Source organism: Trichomycterus rosablanca, chromosome 25 (assembly GCF_030014385.1).
Source record: "Trichomycterus rosablanca isolate fTriRos1 chromosome 25, fTriRos1.hap1, whole genome shotgun sequence".
Lineage (NCBI taxonomy): Eukaryota > Metazoa > Chordata > Actinopteri > Siluriformes > Trichomycteridae > Trichomycterus > Trichomycterus rosablanca.
Window position 1 is genome coordinate 17293965 of NC_086012.1, and position 18245 is coordinate 17312209.

The 18245-nt window shown below is 43.4% G+C and overlaps 2 protein-coding genes across 3 annotated transcripts; one reads left to right on the forward strand and one right to left on the reverse strand.

Annotated features, from left to right (window-relative positions):
• The first annotated feature begins 1943 nt into the window (after positions 1-1943).
• Positions 1944-8961, forward strand: cwc25 (CWC25 spliceosome associated protein homolog). Of its 2 annotated transcripts, none has more exons than XM_062988112.1 (9): positions 1944-2056; positions 2967-3139; positions 3464-3700; positions 4307-4376; positions 4502-4641; positions 5288-5357; positions 5465-5649; positions 6081-6248; positions 7084-8961. In XM_062988112.1, the coding sequence occupies exons 1-9, from the start codon at positions 2039-2041 to the stop codon at positions 7196-7198; spliced, it is 1176 nt and encodes a 391-aa protein (XP_062844182.1). In that variant the 5' UTR covers positions 1944-2038; the 3' UTR covers positions 7199-8961. The 2 variants fall into 2 exon arrangements, with proteins under 2 accessions (XP_062844182.1, XP_062844183.1); XM_062988113.1 differs by having other exon boundaries at positions 5291-5357.
• sst2 (somatostatin 2) lies at positions 8124-10558 on the reverse strand. The gene is made up of 2 exons (XM_062988136.1): positions 10007-10558; positions 8124-8496 (listed from the first exon to the last, which is right to left on the reverse strand). The coding sequence occupies exons 1-2, from the start codon at positions 10130-10132 to the stop codon at positions 8317-8319; spliced, it is 306 nt and encodes a 101-aa protein (XP_062844206.1). The 5' UTR covers positions 10133-10558; the 3' UTR covers positions 8124-8316.
• Between the last annotated feature and the right edge of the window lie 7687 nt (positions 10559-18245).

Genomic DNA, 18245 nt, shown 5'->3' on the forward strand with positions numbered 1-18245 from the left:
ATCAAGAGACAGACATTTTTGCCCATTCTTCCTTGCAAAACAGCTCGAGCTCAGTGAGGTTGGATGGAGAGCGTTTGTGAACAGCAGTTTTCAGCTCTTTCCACAGATTCTCGATGGGATTCAGGTCTGGACTTTGACTTGGCCATTCTAACACCTGGATACGTTTATTTGTGAACCATTCCATTGTAGATTTTGCTTTATGTTTTGGATCATTGTCTTGTTGGAAGATAAATCTCCGTCCCAGTCTCAGGTCTTTTGCAGACTGCAACAGGTTTTCTTCCAGAATGGTCCTGTATTTGGCTCCATCCATCTTCCCATCAATTTTAACCATCTTCCCTGTCCCTGCTGAAGAAAAGCAGGCCCAAACCATGATGCTGCCACCACCATGTTTGACAGTGGGGATGGTGTGTTCAGGGTGATGAGCTGTGTTGCTTTTACGCCAAACATAACGTTTTGCATTGTGGCCAAAAAGTTCGATTTTGGTTTCATCTGACCAGAGCACCTTCTTCCACATGTTTGGTGTGTCTCCCAGGTGACTTTTTATAGATATCTTTGAGAAATGGCTTTCTTCTTGCCACTCTTCCATAAAGGCCAGATTTGTGCAGTGTACGACTGATTGTGTCCTATGGACAGAGTCTCCCACCTCAGCTGTAGATCTCTGCTGTTCATTCAGAGTGATCATGGGCCTCTTGGCTGCATCTCTGATCAGTCTTCTCCTTGTTTGAGCTGAAAGTTTAGAGGGACGGCCGGGTCTTGGTAGATTTGCAGTGGTCTGATACTCCTTCCATTTCAATATGATCGCTTGCACAGTGCTCCTTGAGATGTTTAAAGCTTGGGAAATCTTTTTGTATCCAAATCCGGCTTTAAACTTCTCCACAACAGTATCTCGGACCTGCCTGGTGTGTTCCTTGGTCTTCATGATGCTCTCTGCGCTTTAAACAGAACTCTGAGACTGTCACAGAGCAGGTGCATTTATACGGAGACTTGATTACACACAGGTGGATTCTATTTATCACCATCAGTCATTTAGGTCAACATTGGATCATTCAGAGATCCTCACTGAACTTCTGGAGTGAGTTTGCTGCACTGAAAGTAAAGGGGCTGAATAATATTGCACGCCCCACTTTTTAGTTTTTTATTTCTAAAAAAAGTTTAAAATATCCAATAAATTTCGTTCCACTTCACGATTGTGTCCCACTTGTTGTTGATTCTTCACAAAAAATTACAATTTCATATCGTTATGTTTGAAGCCTGAAATGTGGCAAAAGGTTGAAAAGTTCAAGGGGGCTGAATACTTTTGCAAGGCACTGTATACTACTATTTACTGAATGATAATATGAGAGTTGTACAGCTTTTTGTATGTTTAACAAGATATATTTTATGTTTTTACTCAAGTTCCCTTTGTGAGATAGGTTTGAAGGAATTATAAGTAAATAAAATTGGGAGGAGTAGCTTTTTACATCACTGTATACAGTATAGTACACTGGTTTTTATATGTAGAGGATCTTATGTATTTTATTTGATTCAATAAAGAAGTGACTTTACAAAATAGGTGTCTGAAATGTCATGTACATAAAACGATGGTCTCCACATTGAGTCAATATTGCATTGAAAGTGCAGTCCAGAGTAATTGTCACCCATAATTTCATTTTCATCAACCACTTTCATCAGGCTACACTGGACGCAAGGCAGGGACATCCTATAACACCATACATTCTCCCATACATAAGTGTTTAATGTTATTAATATTTCATGTTTTTATATGAAATATTATCAGATGTGAAAACTCAATGGTGAGATCTGAACCTTTACTGCCATCTTCTGCCATCTTCTGTAAAGCATCTTCTGCTTTAATGTCGTAACCATGCGTCTGTCCTCGCAGTCACGTGACTTGAGCGTTTGAATCGAGGACTCGAATCATTGAATCATTGTGTCGATTCCCCGAGAAGCGTTTCGTTCTGAAGCGTCGTGGTTTGTATGTGAACACCGCGATTTATAAACGTTTCATTATATTTTTCTACAAATACTATTCAGTGTCATGGGAGGAGGAGATCTCGTAAGTATTAAAGTAGCTTTAATTTTAATTAACGTTTAGCTGGGTAGTTGACTACGTTAGCAGGTTAGCAGCTAAGTGGCTAATTTGATTAAACAAAAATATGTCGAACTTCTGAGAATATAAAACTCTTAATTACGAATAAAGACTTATATTAAACACTTAATTAAGATTTGCGAAGTGACAATTATGTACAGAATGGCGAATAACTTACAGTACTATACGCGAACATAAGCTGTTAGCATTTTAGCCTAATGTTTACCAGAGCTTTAAATTACCTTATGTGTAATTTCCGATTTAATTGTAATATTCTTATACGCTTAATTTTACATAATTTAAAGATTTGGAATCACATATACAGCTAACGTTTATTTACATTTGTGTACTCATTTCATTATAACTTTAATATGTTTAATTTCAGTGGATTTTACATTGTTTTTAATAATTATATAGTTTACGGTGTTTATTGTTCTCAAGTTAATTTAAAAGTCAGATTAAGTTTGATTTAAATAAGTTATTTATGTAATTTATGAAAAATAAATAGATATGTAAATTTTGTTATATTTTATGCTGTTTAAATTAACTTTAGATGTGGATATTTTTATGTATTTATTTATATAAAGAATTGATCAGGTCTTTGGAAAGGAATTGCTGTTTTTTCAGAATAGATTAAGAGGTGTTGGAACACCTAAGTAAGTGCATTAAGTTCATGACAATCATTTTAAAATATCTGTAAAAAATAATAAAACCCTGTATAGAAATTTGCCAACATCAAGGAACCCAATATCAAATAAACACACATTTTATTATGTGTCATTTAAATGTTTTCCTTTTTTATTTGACATATTTTGTTACTTTAACTTTAGGTTAAACGTGCGGATCAGTAATTATATTTCTGTGCCTTTCTTTTCAGAACTTGAAGAAAAGCTGGCATCCTCAGACGCTGAAGAATATCGAGCGTGTGTGGAAAGCCGAACAGAAACATGAGGCGGAACAGAAGAAGATCGAGGAGCTGCAGAAACAGCTGAGAGACGAGCGAGCTCGAGAAGAAATCACCAAATATGCTCAGGAAACTGGTGCTTTAAAGTGTGTGCAGTCTGTTGGGTGTTATTTTTAATCACAGGGCTGTTGTTATTGTCGCAGAGCTGTTTGTTGATGATATTTAGCAGTATTGGGGTGGTGCTGTAGCCATCGTATGAATTAGCAAACTAGTTAGGAAGCTGTTGCTTGCAATGTGACATTTCTGCAGCTTTGTTCGTAGTGTCTATAAAAAAGAAAAGCATGTAGGTGTAGTTTGGGTCAGTTATTTTCCCAATACACCATAGGTAAATAGGACTAGCTGGACATGCTTACTGAGAGAGTGTTTCTGACGGTGTAGTGCTGATGATACTCTGCGCTTTGGTGTTTCAGGAGGAAGGATGAGCGTCTCGACTGGATGTATCAGGGCCCCGGGGGACAAATCTCCCGTGAGGAGTACCTCCTGGGTCGTCCCATCGATAAGCAGGTCACACAGCAGTACGAGGAACAAGAGAGCGGACCGTCCTCAGAGACCGGCCTCCTGCCCGGCTCCATCTTCAGCTCGGACACCTCTGTCAACAGCCTCGATCTGGCCGCCAAGATCAGAGAGGATCCGCTGTTTGAGATCCGGTTAGTGTGTTGCTACTCACCATCAATAATTCAGCCCAGTATATAGGGGCAGAATCTCCTATATCTACATACAATCACAGTCATTATGGTATATTTGTGAACATTTAGGTACTGAGAAGTGTCTAGCATCTGTTTACAAGCATTTTCTTTATTAAATCAGTTAATTTGGTTAATTTTTGATAATAATATAACATAAACCTTTTAAATTTTATAGTCTTTAGAAATTAGGCTGCTTGAGTGGTTCAGCAGTCTAACGTGCTTGAATCTCAGCTGTGCTGTTGACACGGCGGGCCGTCCAACAGACACAATTGGCCGTGTCTGACAGGGAAGCAGGGAAGCTGGGAGGTTCACCGGGTTCCTCACTGCTGCACATGCGACCTCTGCTGGCACATCGAGGTGCCCGTTTGAGCGTCCCTAAAAATGCTGTCTTTTTCTCTGTGAGACGTGTGTGTGTTGATGAGTGCACATGCTAGTCTGCAGGGTATACCGCTTAAAACAACCGCGGAAACAACTAGAATAGGAGGGTGAAGATGAAATCATTTTATGAAAACGTGTGTTTGTGCTAAAGGCTTGTAAGTATGTAACTGTTCCTCTTCCTCTGTTCAGTAAACGCGAGGAGGAGAAGAAGAAGAGCGTCCTTACCAATCCTGTCAAAATGAAGGAGATTCGCAAAATGGTGAGTTATCCATAACAATGTCAGGTTTACATGAACAATATAAGAATGAAAGGATTTGAAAATGAATAAAAATGAATATTAAGTGTCGTGTCGGTCCGTCTGTCCCCCTTTTTTGATTGATTTAGTTGCAAGAAAATCTAAAAAAAGAGAAAAAGAAGAAAAGTAAGAAGGACAAGAAGGAGAGGAGAGAGGAGAAGGAAAGAAGAAAAGAGAAGAAGCACAGGCGCAGGAGCTCCAGCTCGGAGGATGAAGACAGGAAACACAGGTAATAGGGTTGTAGATTAATTAGAAGTTTTACATACTTCATAATAAACAGTATATATATATGACGGGAGGATTAAACACAACTCGGTGTTGCCACCGGTCGGCTGGGCGCCATCTAGCGGGCATAATTGGCAGTGCCTGCAGCAGACTCGTTTCTGCTAGGGCGGGAAGACCGGACTATGTGGGTGGGCTCTTCAAACGCTGTGTAAGGACCCTGATTAGCAGATAGAGGCGCCCGTGCAGAACGCCCAGTTTAGATACTGGACTCGTAATCAGAAGGTTGCCAGTTCAAGCGCCACTGTTGTTGCCCTGAGCAATTCACTCAATTGCTCAGTTGTATTCAGTCATCATTGCATGTCGCTTTGGTTAACAGTGTTTGCAAAATGCCATGAATGTAAAATGTAAATAAACAATTTAATGCTGTTTAGTTTTATTTAACACTGTATGAAAGTAAATCATCATTTATTTGATCATCAGTTGAAAACAGACTTAACAAAATTGAGTAAATTATAGTACTTATAGGTTATACTAAATTATAGTTAGAGTCTGATTCCACTGGGAAGCACTGGGTGAGGCAGGCACAATTCTCTACATTAATATAGTTTATTGATGAATGTTTTTTAATCCCCATAATCACCCTTTTCTAGCAGATCAAAGGAACAAAACGGACACGCCACAAACTCTCATTCTCATCGAAAAGCGGGTTACGGACTGCTGGTAGGTGGTCGCAGCTTCTTTTTGAGCCAGGAGCTCACGTTTCTGCATTATTATTATTATTATTATTTTTTTTTTTTATATCTTAAGAGCTATTTGACTTATTGCAGTTACCATCGAGCAAATCTCATCATTCGTCGGAGTCGAACCACAGACGGGACAGGAGTCGCTCTCCTCTGAGTTCTAGAGAGGATCAGAGGAACGGCGATTCGGACAGGAAGCACAAACCCAAATCTCCGAGTCCGTCTAGATCCAAGGACCGCTACCGCCGACCACAGAGCGCCAACTACAGCAAGTACGCAGCTGAAGTGTTTTAATACTGTATGTGTACACCGGACTGAGAGCTTGTCGGACGTCTTGTAGAAAAACAGCCACTCCGCTCTTCTGAGAAGGCTTCTCACAAGACTTTAAAGTATGTCTGTGGGAATTTGTGCCTATTTAGCCAAAAGATGACCACACTTGTGTGGCTGGGCATTGATATTGATAAGTTCATTCAAGAGATGTTGAGTGGGGCTGAGGTCGGGGCTCTGTGCAGGACACTGGAGCTTTTCTTCATGTCTTTATAGAGCTCGCTTTGTGCACAGAGGTAGAAAAGACCTTCCCTAAACTGCTGCTACAAAGTTGGAAGCATATTTCCTTCACAAAACTGATTTAGTAAGTTATTATGGCTGAAACACATGAATTCACTAATCCGACGGGGTGTCCCATTACTCACGTCTCCTTCAGGCGCCTCTCGGCCGATGAGCTGGAGAAGAGGAGGAAGGAGATGCTGGGTTTCGCGCAGGAGAGAGAGGAGGAGCGAGCGAGCAACGTGAAGAGATACAAACAACAAGACGAGCAGGAGAAAGAGAGAGAGAGCGCAAACAAACACAGAAGTCAGGCCTCGTTCATACAGTGAGTGGTCATTCTGACCATAAGGTCAAAAGTCATGACATAAATAATCTATATCAGTCCAGTTTCACAGCCACGCTTGTCTTGTCAGATGCCTGAAGCTCTCTCAGTCCAGATGACCGCTCATGACTTTACTGTAATTGTGTCATGTCCGTTCCAGTGGACGTGGGGACTGAAGGGGTTAACGTGGAGTTGGTCTGTGTTAAGGGCCTTGCTCAAGGGCCCAACAGTGTCAGCCCGGCTTGAACCAGCGACCTCTGGCTTACTAGTCCAGTGCCTTAACCACTAGGCTGCAGCTTGCCCCTTAATGTGACTTACATATAAATATTATTAGGGGGGCTCGAATGGCATCGTGGTCTATTAGGCGAGCCCACCACTGCTGAGATCCGGGTTCGAATCTCGGTGTCGGTGTCAACCTGACGAACGTCTGCACAGGTGTGGTTGGCCGCGTCTGAGGGAGGAATGGCCGAATCCGTGCGATGGATCAGCGCCCCCTGTATTCCAGGCTCTTCCTGCCTCCTATCAAGTGACCTGGACAAAGCGATCAGCTGTAATATATCTTATATAGTTTATTTGTTTATTTCTAGTGTTTGATGCTTTTCCTGATGCATCCTCTTATTTCTATCCGGACTTGGGACCTCCCAATGGCTAGGCTGTTTGACCACACCCTAAGACATAGCCAATTATGTCTGTGTTTGGTCACAGTTTATGGACATGCTTTACCATAAAGAATTCTCATTTCTTTTTAACATCTTTGCCTATAAAGCAGTTTGAGACTTTACGGTGTTTTATAAACATAACCGTTTAATAAAAACATTACTGTCGTCTCTGTGTGCAGCGATATGAAGCTGAAAAGCGCTTCCACCTCATCCGTGGAGGATCGAGTGAAGCGGAACATCCACTCCATTCAGAGAACCTCCGCCTCCCTGGAGAAGAACTTCATGAGGAGATGAAGCGTGATGGAGAAAAGCCGCCGTCGCTCGCACAGTGGTGCCTCACGTTGGTTGGGTGCTTAAACTCGTACAGCGACTTTTATTGTAACATTAAACGTTATTAAATTGTGTAAATTCTGCATATAAAACAATATATGGACAAAAGTATTGGGACGCCCTGTCTAATTATTGAATTCATATTAAAGCTCTATAAAAGCTTAAAGTAAAGTTGAGCTCAGTTCTGGTTTCCTTTCTGACAGAATGGGCACAAATTCCCACAGACATGCTCCAAAGTCTTGTCAGAAACCTTGTTATGGCTGGAAATACCATTAGATTTTGAATACGCCGTCTCAACAAGCTCATGGTCAGACGTCCAAATACTTTTGGTCATACTGTGTATATATTTTTCTGGTCAGGGTCGCGACGGAGCCGGTTCCACCTGATAATACATACTGGGCAGAAACAGGGTGCCAATTTATCACAGGGCTTCGACCTTCACCCCTTCCTTCCTCCCTCCTTAAGACACTGCCGGTCATGTCTGTGTAATCTGTCAATCACCGATGTTAGCCGACAAGGCCCGGCTCTCAATTGGCATTCCAATTCGTCCCACTGGTTACTAAACCTAAAGGTGCATGGAGTGGAATCCTGCCTCTAGTGGTTGCAGCAGGAACTACAGCAACAGACCACAAGATGCTTGCAGTTTATAAATGTCATGTTTGTATTTGTGAATTGTAAAGCTTTTGGTGGAATGGAGTGCTCTTGAAGGCACGTTTATAACATGATTTTTTTGTTTTTATTCCTTTTTTATTGTTTGTTCTTGGAAATGTGACTGTATAGAATTATAATGCTGTAAATATACAAGCCCCAGGTCTAAGACTGTCCTGTTTTATAACTCTGTCGTGTGTGTTTTCCTCTTTGAAAAGACATACCACACCAGACCACCACATCAATGCTATGTTCATTTTATTGAAAAGCGTTTGTAATTCAGAGCGAGCTAATACTGATATTAATACGTCTATCATGTCTACAATTACGGCGAGCTCAGAGCCGGAGAGTTAAAGAGAGAACAGTAATCACTGTAGGCAGCATATCATCGGTGTAAGTGGCACGTCTGGCTCCGAACCGCGGCCCTCGCCGGCTCAGCATGCCGTCCTGGACTTCCAGAAGTAGTTCATACAGTTGACCGGTTTGGTCGTCACCGTGTTCTGTCTCCTGACCAGCTCCATCCGTCTGGGAGGCACCTCGTCCACCTGGGGGGGCACCAGCTCGTCGTTACTGAGCATCCACTGCAGCTCCTGGAGAGTCAGTCTGTCTGGTACCTGAACAGGAGGAAACACAATGCTGAATTAATAAGTTTTATCAGGCACATGAACTTGTGCACGAACGCCCCCTTGTGGAGGCCTTACGTTACAGCTTGTAGACCACAGTGGGACCAGATTGCCACGTTTTGTTTTGTGTTAAGTTTTGATGGATTGTTTGTGTTGCCTGGGTGTCCTAAGGAGGAGTGGAGGGATGGGTGATCCGGGTTCCTGTAAACTAGCGGACCTCTTAAGAACAACCAATGATTGTGGATGTGGATGTGAGCGTTCCATCATCTGCCTTTATCCAAAGTGAACTACAGTACTGTGTCAGTATACAGTCTGAGATATTGAGGGTTTATGGGCCTTACTCAAGGGTCCAACAGCAGCCACCTGGCGGTACCTTAACCGTCCCTGTATAACACTGTATGACATTGTATAACACTGTATAAACATCATGAACATGATTTTATTTGCAAATGTTGAGATCTGACTGTCCAGAAGCGATTTTTTTCAGCGTTTGTGTGCGACATGAAGGAATTGATGATCACAAGACAAAGATAAGATTAAGTGCACGATGAAAGCCGAGAGCTTTGTTTGCTTAATCTGTTAAGATGCAATCAATGCGTTTGTTTCTTTTGCGGACCACTGATGATCTATTACTGCCATTGTTTGGCCGCTTGTATCACAGGTCTGTGGGATCCAGACCGGCAAGATTATGGGGCCTGAATGGCACCAATTTTTCTGGCGGAGAACCTGTGATTTTGTGGTGGAAAAGCCCCAAACTGTCTGGGATTTTGGCACCAACACTGGCACCTGTTGACTGTATGAAAAGTGCCAGCAGCGCCGGTCCCAAGCCTGGATAAAATAACAAGGGTTGCATCAGGAAAGTAAAACTGTGCCGAATCAGGTATACAGACCAGAATGATCCGCCCTGGCCACCCCTAAAAATATTGGAACTCTCTGCTATTTTAGTTTTGTAATACAGGGTGTCCCTAAAGTCTGGACACATACTATACTATACTGTCTATAACTATAACTAACTGTATGTTTACTAAAATACACACACATACATGTTGCATAGCAAATAGTGGAGAACACACTGAAGATGTTATTCATGTATTCATGTATTCATGTGTCCAGACACCCTGTAGAGTGAGGTAAATAAAGTTCCAGTAATTCAGTCACAGTAGAAAAACAGTAGCAAAAAATCAGTAAAATCCCAAACTCATGTCCATTATGATTCGAGTACTTTTGACATTAAGTGTACATCAAACACGGCTGCTTTAAAGAACGTAGATAAAGGTTTGTGCATGTTTATAAGGAAAATACTCTGAGTAACATCAATATTTATTCGTTTGATCAAGATTGGCCTCCTAGCTGCACCAAAAACTAAAGACTTCAAATGTTTTTTCTAATCAACAGGGCCGACTAAATAATTCAGATATTTACTAATCGACTCATTTTAATCTAACGTATATTTAATGCATCCACCAAATTTCCAACAAATCAGATTAACGTAGTGTCGTACCTCTTCTCCGGTCGGACCAGCTTGAGGGTTTTCCAGAGCCGAGTTCAGGAGCACGTGAGGCCTCCCGCATGATACGACGCCCACGGCGGCTACCAGGCACATCAGAGCGAGCGGTGAACAGGCCATGTTTCTCGGTTCTGGAGTCTGCTGACGGTTCTAGGTGTTCCTCTCGGTACCTGATGCCTGCTGAGCTGCTCGTGTTCTGTCTGCTCCACAGGTCTGTTATTTATACCAATCGTGCCTCGATCTGCTCTTAATGGAATCGTGAACTGGTTTTACGACTCTGGGCATCTGGGGGGGTCGTAAACGTGTTGGTTTTGTCCAGATTCCACCAGTTTGGAGCTGCTTCTGATGATGACCCAAGATAATAAAGTGCTAATGGACGCTCGGGACATTTTTGTGTTGCTGGATGGACCTGCACTCAGCATCATTGCTTAATAGCACCATGGGAACATACGGGCGGCGTTTCCTGGAAACGTGAGGGCAATTTCGGATGGGTTCTCATGATCTAACAGTGATGTGACCTTTCAGATTTCAGACTAACATTATGACCACCTTCCTAATATTGTGTTGGTCCCCATTATGCTGCCAAAACAGCCCTGCAACTGTGATGCTCTGTGTATCCTGACTCCTTTCTATCAGAACCAGCATGAACTTCTTCAGCAGTTTGAGCTACAGTACCTCGTCTGTTGGATCGGACCACACGGCCCAGACTTCACTCCCCACGTGCATCAATGAGCCTTGGTCGCCCATGATCCTGTCACCGGTTTACCACTATTGTTGGTAGATACTGACCACTTCAGACCAGGAACACCCCACAAGATGCTCTGACCCAGTCGTCTAGCGATCACAATCTGGCCCTCGTCAAACTGGCTCAGATCCTCACGCTCGTCCATTTTTCCTGCTTCTAACATCAACTTTGAGGATAAAGTGTTCACTCGCTGCCTAATATATCCCCCCCACTAACAGGTACCGTGATGAAGAGATAATCAGTGTTATATGACCTTCCTTAACTACATAAAATGAGATAAAAACCTTAATATAACTGAGGTCTATTAGATGAATTATATAAAGGAAACTTTGCAGCAACAGCTTGAGGAAGGCTCTTTCCTGTTTCCTGTTCCTGGTCAGTACTCTGGAGTAAAGCTGCTAAAGTGACCAGAAATTGAAATAAAAATAGTTTATTAATAATAACCATCACTACAACAGATCAGAGCCTCGCTTTAATATTGATCACCTTCCTAAAACATGATTGGCAATACCTGCTTCCTAACAATAGTGCAGGTCACTTTAGGATGCTGCTCGTGGTGCCCATGCTGACTGACCCCTGTCCACCACATCATCCTGCTTTTTTTTAGACCTTGTGGTCAGCACTGTTTACCCGGTGAAGCGAAGCTGCCACCAGGATGCACTTTAAAATGATCCATCGTGCAGTGTGAAGGATCTGAACAACTTGTTGGTGGTGTCCTGGTACCAAAAAACATGGGACACATTTAGAGGTCTTGTGGCGTCCATGGTTCTTATTAGGATATTAGGTGGTCATAATGTTTTGGTTCATTGTGTCGTGTCTAAACTGTATTAATACTGTAGTTAGTTCTTGTAGGATTGTTGTCTTTAGTTTATAAAAAGTAATAAATGCGCTCGCTGACAGTAACAGGAGCCAAATTATAAAGTATAATTTATATTATAATGAATTAAAATTATAATAACTCTTTAACAAAAGCTTCCTGCCTGAATGAACATTTTTATATATATATATATATATATATATATATATATCTTCTTGTTCCTCAGCCTTTTTGTCCCGTTTTTCGGTTACGGGGTCGGCATTTCTGGCTTCTTCCCTTTTTAGGGGTCGCCGGCGGGATTTGGCACAGTTTTTACGCCGGATGCCCTTCCTGACACAACCCTCCCTATTTATCCAGGCTTGGGACTGGCACTACAATGCACTGGTCAGTGCATCCCAGCGGCTAGGTAACTATGGGACAATTCAGTGTCTCCAATTAGCCTAGTGGCATGTTTTTGGACTGTGGGAGGAAACCGGAGCACCCGGAGGAAACCCACGCAGACACGGGGAGAACATGCAAACTCCGCACAGAAAGGACCTGGACCACCCCACCCGGGGATCGAACCCAGGACCTTTTCGCTGTGAGGCGACAGTGCTACCCACTTAGCCACCGTGCCGCCCATATACAGTGTATCACAAAAGTGAGTACACCCCTCACATTTCTGCAAATATTTCATTATATCTTTTCATGTGACAACACTATAGACATGAAACTTGGATATAACTTAGAGTAGTCAGTGTACAACTTGTATAGCAGTGTAGATTTACTGTCTTCTGAAAATAACTCAACACACAGCCATTAATGTCTAAATGGCTGGCAACATAAGTGAGTACACCCCACAGTGAACATGTCCAAATTGTGCCCAAATGTGTCGTTGTCCCTCCCTGGTGTCATGTGTCAAGGTCCCAGGTGTAAATGGGGAGCAGGGCTGTTAAATTTGGTGTTTTGGGTACAATTCTCTCATACTGGCCACTGGATATTCAACATGGCACCTCATGGCAAAGAACTCTCTGAGGATGTGAGAAATAGAATTGTTGCTCTCCACAAAGATGGCCTGGGCTATAAGAAGATTGCTAACACCCTGAAACTGAGCTACAGCATGGTGGCCAAGGTCATACAGCGGTTTTCCAGGACAGGTTCCACTCGGAACAGGCTTCGCCAGGGTCGACCAAAGAAGTCGAGTCCACGTGTTCGGCGTCATATCCAGAGGTTGGCTTTAAAAAATAGACACATGAGTGCTGCCAGCATTGCTGCAGAGGTTGAAGACGTGGGAGGTCAGCCTGTCAGTGCTCAGACCATACGCCGCACACTGCATCAACTCGGTCTGCATGGTCTTTATCCCAGAGGGAAGCTGACGCACAAGAAAGCCAGCAAACAGTTTGCTGAAGACAAGCAGTCCAAGAACATGGATTACTGGAATGCCCTGTGGTCTGACGAGACCAAGATAAACTCGTTTGGCTCAGATGGTGTCCAGCATGTGTGGCGGCGCCCTAGTGAGAAGTACCAAGACAACTGTATCTTGCCTACAGTCAAGCATGGTGGTGGTAGCATCATGGTCTTGGGCTGCATGAGTGTTGCTGGCACTGGGGAGCTGCAGTTCATTGAGGGAAACATGAATTCCAACATGTACTGTGACATTCTGAAACAGAGAATGATCCCCTCCCTTCGAAAACTGGGCCTCATGGCAGTTTTCCAACAGGATAACGACCCCAAACACAACCTCCAAGATAACAACTGCCTTGCTGAGGAAGCTGAAGGTAAAGGTGATGGACTAAACCCAATTGAGCACCTGTGGCACATCCTCAAGTGTAAGGTGGAGGAGTTCAAGGTGTCTAACATCCACCAGCTCCGTGATGTCATCATGGAGGGGTGGAAGAGGATTCCAGTAGCAACCTGTGCAGCTCTGGTGAATTCTATGCCCAGGAGGGTTAAGGCAGTGCTGGATAATAATGGTGGTCACACAAAATATTGACACTTTGGGCACAATTTAGACATGTTCACTGTGGGGTGTACTCACTTATGTTGCCAGCCATTTAGACATTAATGGCTGTGTGTTGAGTTATTTTCAGAAAACAGTAAATCTACACTGCTATACAAGTTGTACACTGACTACTCTAAGTTATATCCAAGTTTTATTTCTATAGTGTTGTTCCATGAAAAGATATAATAAAATATTTGCAGAAACATGAGGGGTGTACTCACTTTTGTGATACACTGTGTATCACAAAAGTGAGTACACCCCTCACATTTCTGCAAATATTTCATTATATCTTTTCATGGGACAACACTATAGACATGAAACTTGGATATAACTTAGAGTAGTCAGTGTACAACTTGTATTGCAGTGTAGATTTACTGTCTTCTGAAAATAACTCAACACACAGCCATTAATGTCTAAATGGCTGGCAACATAAGTGAGTACACCCCACAGTGAACATGTCCAAATTGTGCCCAAAGTGTCAATATTTTGTGTGCCCACCATTATTATCCAGCACTGCCTTAACCCTCCTGGGCATGGAATTCACCAGAGCTGCACAGGTTGCTACTGGAATCCTCTTCCACTCCTCCATGATGACATCACGGAGCTGGTGGATGTTAGACACCTTGAACTCCTCCACCTTCCACTTGAGGATGCGCCACAGGTGCTCAATTGGGTTTAGTCCATCACCTTTACCTTCAGCTTCCTCAGCAAGGCAGTTGTCATCTTGGAGGTTGTGTTTGGGGTCGTTATCCTGTTGGAAAACTGCCATGAGGCCCAGTTTTCGAAGGGAGGGGATCATGCTCTGTTTCAGAATGTCACAGTACATGTTGGAATTCATGTTTCCCTCAATGAACTGCAGCTCCCCAGTGCCAGCAACACTCATGCAGCCCAAGACCATGATGCTACCACCACCATGCTTGACTGTAGGCAAGATACAGTTGTCTTGGTACTTCTCACCAGGGCGCCGCCACACATGCTGGACACCATCTGAGCCAAACAAGTTTATCTTGGTCTCGTCAGACCACAGGGCATTCCAGTAATCCATGTTCTTGGACTGCTTGTCTTCAGCAAACTGTTTGCGGGCTTTCTTGTGCGTCAGCTTCCTTCTGGGATGACGACCATGCAGACCGAGTTGATGCAGTGTGCGGCGTATGGTCTGAGCACTGACAGGCTGACCTCCCACGTCTTCAACCTCTGCAGCAATGCTAGCAGCACTCATGTGTCTATTTTTTAAAGCCAACCTCTGGATATGACGCCGAACACGTGGACTCAACTTCTTTGGTCGACCCTGGCGAAGCCTGTTCCGAGTGGAACCTGTCCTGGAAAACCGCTGTATGACCTTGGCCACCATGCTGTAGCTCAGTTTCAGGGTGTTAGCAATCTTCTTATAGCCCAGGCCATCTTTGTGGAGAGCAACAATTCTATTTCTCACATCCTCAGAGAGTTCTTTGCCATGAGGTGCCATGTTGAATATCCAGTGGCCAGTATGAGAGAATTGTACCCAAAACACCAAATTTAACAGCCCTGCTCCCCATTTACACCTGGGACCTTGACACATGACACCAGGGAGGGACAACGACGCATTTGGGCACAATTTCGACATGTTCACTGTGGGGTGTACTCACTTATGTTGCCAGCTATTTAGACATTAATGGCTGTGTGTTGAGTTATTTTCAGAAGACAGTAAATCTACACTGCTATACAAGCTGTACACTGACTACTCTAAGTTATATCCAAGTTTCATGTCTATAGTGTTGTCCCATGAAAAGATATAATGAAATATTTGCAGAAATGTGAGGGGTGTACTCACTTTTGTGATATACAGTGTATCACAAAAGTGAGTACACCCCTCACATTTCTGCAGATATTTAAGTATATCTTTTCATGGGACAACACTGACAAAATGACACTTTGACACAATGAAAAGTAGTCTGTGTGCAGCTTATATAACAGTGTAAATTTATTCTTCCCTCAAAATAACTCAATATACAGCCATTAATGTCTAAACCACCGGCAACAAAAGTGAGTACACCCCTAAGAGACTACACCCCTAAATGTCCAAATTGAGCACTGCTTGTCATTTTCCCTCCAAAATGTCATGTGACTCGTTAGTGTTACTAGGTCTCAGGTGTGCATAGGGAGCAGGTGTGTTCAATTTAGTAGTACAGCTCTCACACTCTCTTATACTGGTCACTGAAAGTTCCAACATGGCACCTCATGGCAAAGAACTCTCTGAGGATCTTAAAAGACGAATTGTTGCGCTACATGAAGATGGCCAAGGCTACAAGAAGATTGCCAACACCCTGAAACTGAGCTGCAGCACAGTGGCCAAGATCATCCAGCGTTTTAAAAGAGCAGGGTCCACTCAGAACAGACCTCGTGTTGGTCGTCCAAAGAAGCTGAGTGCACGTGCTCAGCGTCACATCCAACTGCTGTCTTTGAAAGATAGGTGCAGGAGTGCTGTCAGCATTGCTGCAGAGATTGAAAAGGTGGGGGGTCAGCCTGTCAGTGCTCAGACCATACGCCGCACACTACATCAAATTGGTCTGCATGGCTGTCACCCCAGAAGGAAGCCTCTTCTGAAGTCTCTACACAAGAAAGCCCACAAACAGTTTGCTGAAGACATGTCAACAAAGGACATGGATTACTGGAACCATGTCCTATGGTCTGATGAGACCAAGATTAATTTGTTTGGTTCAGATGGTCTCAAGCATGTGTGGCGGCAATCAGGTGAGGAGTACAAAGATAAGTGTGTCATGCCTACAGTCAAGCATGGTGGTGGGAATGCCATGGTCTGGGGCTGCATGAGTGCAGCAGGTGTTGGGGAGTTACATTTCATTGAGGGACACATGAACTCCAATATGTACTGTGAAATACTGAAGCAGAGCATGATCCCCTCCCTCCGGAAACTGGGTCGCAGGGCAGTGTTCCAGCATGATAATGACCCCAAACACACCTCTAAGACGACCACTGCTTGAAATGTGAGGGGTGTACTCACTTCTGTGATACACTGTGTATCACAAAAGTGAGTACACCCCTCACATTTCTGCAGATATTTAAGTATATCTTTTCATGGGACAACACTGACAAAATGACACTTTGACACAATGAAAAGTAGTCTGTGTGCAGCTTATATAACAGTGTAAATTTATTCTTCCCTCAAAATAACTCGATATACAGCCATTAATGTCTAAACCACCGGCAACAAAAGTGAGTACACCCCTTAGTGAAAGTTCCTGAAGTGTCAATATTTTGTGTGGCCACCATTATTTCCCAGAACTGCCTTAACTCTCCTGGGCATGGAGTTTACCAGAGCTTCACAGGTTGCCACTGGAATGCTTTTCCACTCCTCCATGACGACATCACGGAGCTGGCGGATATTCGAGACTTTGTGCTCCTCCACCTTCCGCTTGAGGATGCCCCAAAGATGTTCTATTGGGTTTAGGTCTGGAGACATGCTTGGCCAGTCCATCACCTTTACCCTCAGCCTCTTCAATAAAGCAGTGGTCGTCTTAGAGGTGTGTTTGGGGTCATTATCATGCTGGAACACTGCCCTGCGACCCAGTTTCCGGAGGGAGGGGATCATGCTCTGCTTAGTATTTCACAGTACATATTGGAGTTCATGTGTCCCTCAATGAAATGTAACTCCCCAACACCTGCTGCACTCATGCAGCCCCAGACCATGGCATTCCCACCACCATGCTTGACTGTAGGCATGACACACTTATCTTTGTACTCCTCACCTGATTGCCGCCACACATGCTTGAGACCATCTGAACCAAACAAATTAATCTTGGTCTCATCAGACCATAGGACATGGTTCCAGTAATCCATGTCCTTTGTTGACATGTCTTCAGAAAACTGTTTGCGGGCTTTCTTGTGTAGAGACTTCAGAAGAGGCTTCCTTCTGGGGTGACAGCCATGCAGACCAATTTGATGTAGTGTGCGGCGTATGGTCTGAGCACTGACCGGCTGACCCCCCACCTTTTCAATCTCTGCAGCAATGCTGACAGCACTCCTGCGCCTATCTTTAAAAAACAGCAGTTGGATGTGACGCTGAGCATGTGCACTCAGCTTCTTTGGACGACCAACGCGAGGTCTGTTCTGAGTGGACCCTGCTCTTTTAAAACGCTGGATGATCTTGGCCACTGTGCTGCAGCTCAGTTTCAGGGTGTTGGCAATCTTCTTGTAGCCTTGGCCATCTTCATGTAGCGCAACAATTCGTCTTTTAAGATCCTCAGAGAGTTCTTTGCCATGAGGTGCCATGTTGGAACTTTCAGTGACCAGTATGAGAGAGTGTGAGAGCTGTACTACTAAATTGAACACACCTGCTCCCTATGCACACCTGAGACCTAGTAACACTAACAAATCACATGACATTTTGGAGGGAAAATTACAAGCAGTGCTCAATTTGGACATTTAGGGGTGTAGTCTCTTAGGGGTGTACTCAATTTTGTTGCCGGTGGTTTAGACATTAATGGCTGTATATCGAGTTATTTTGAGGGAAGAATAAATTTACACTGTTATATAAGCTGCACACAGACTACTTTTCATTGTGTCAAAGTGTCATTTTGTCAGTGTTGTCCCATGAAAAGATATACTTAAATATCTGCAGAAATGTGAGGGGTGTACTCACTTTTGTGATACACTGTATATATATATTTAAGCACCATGACTGCGTTTTAATATC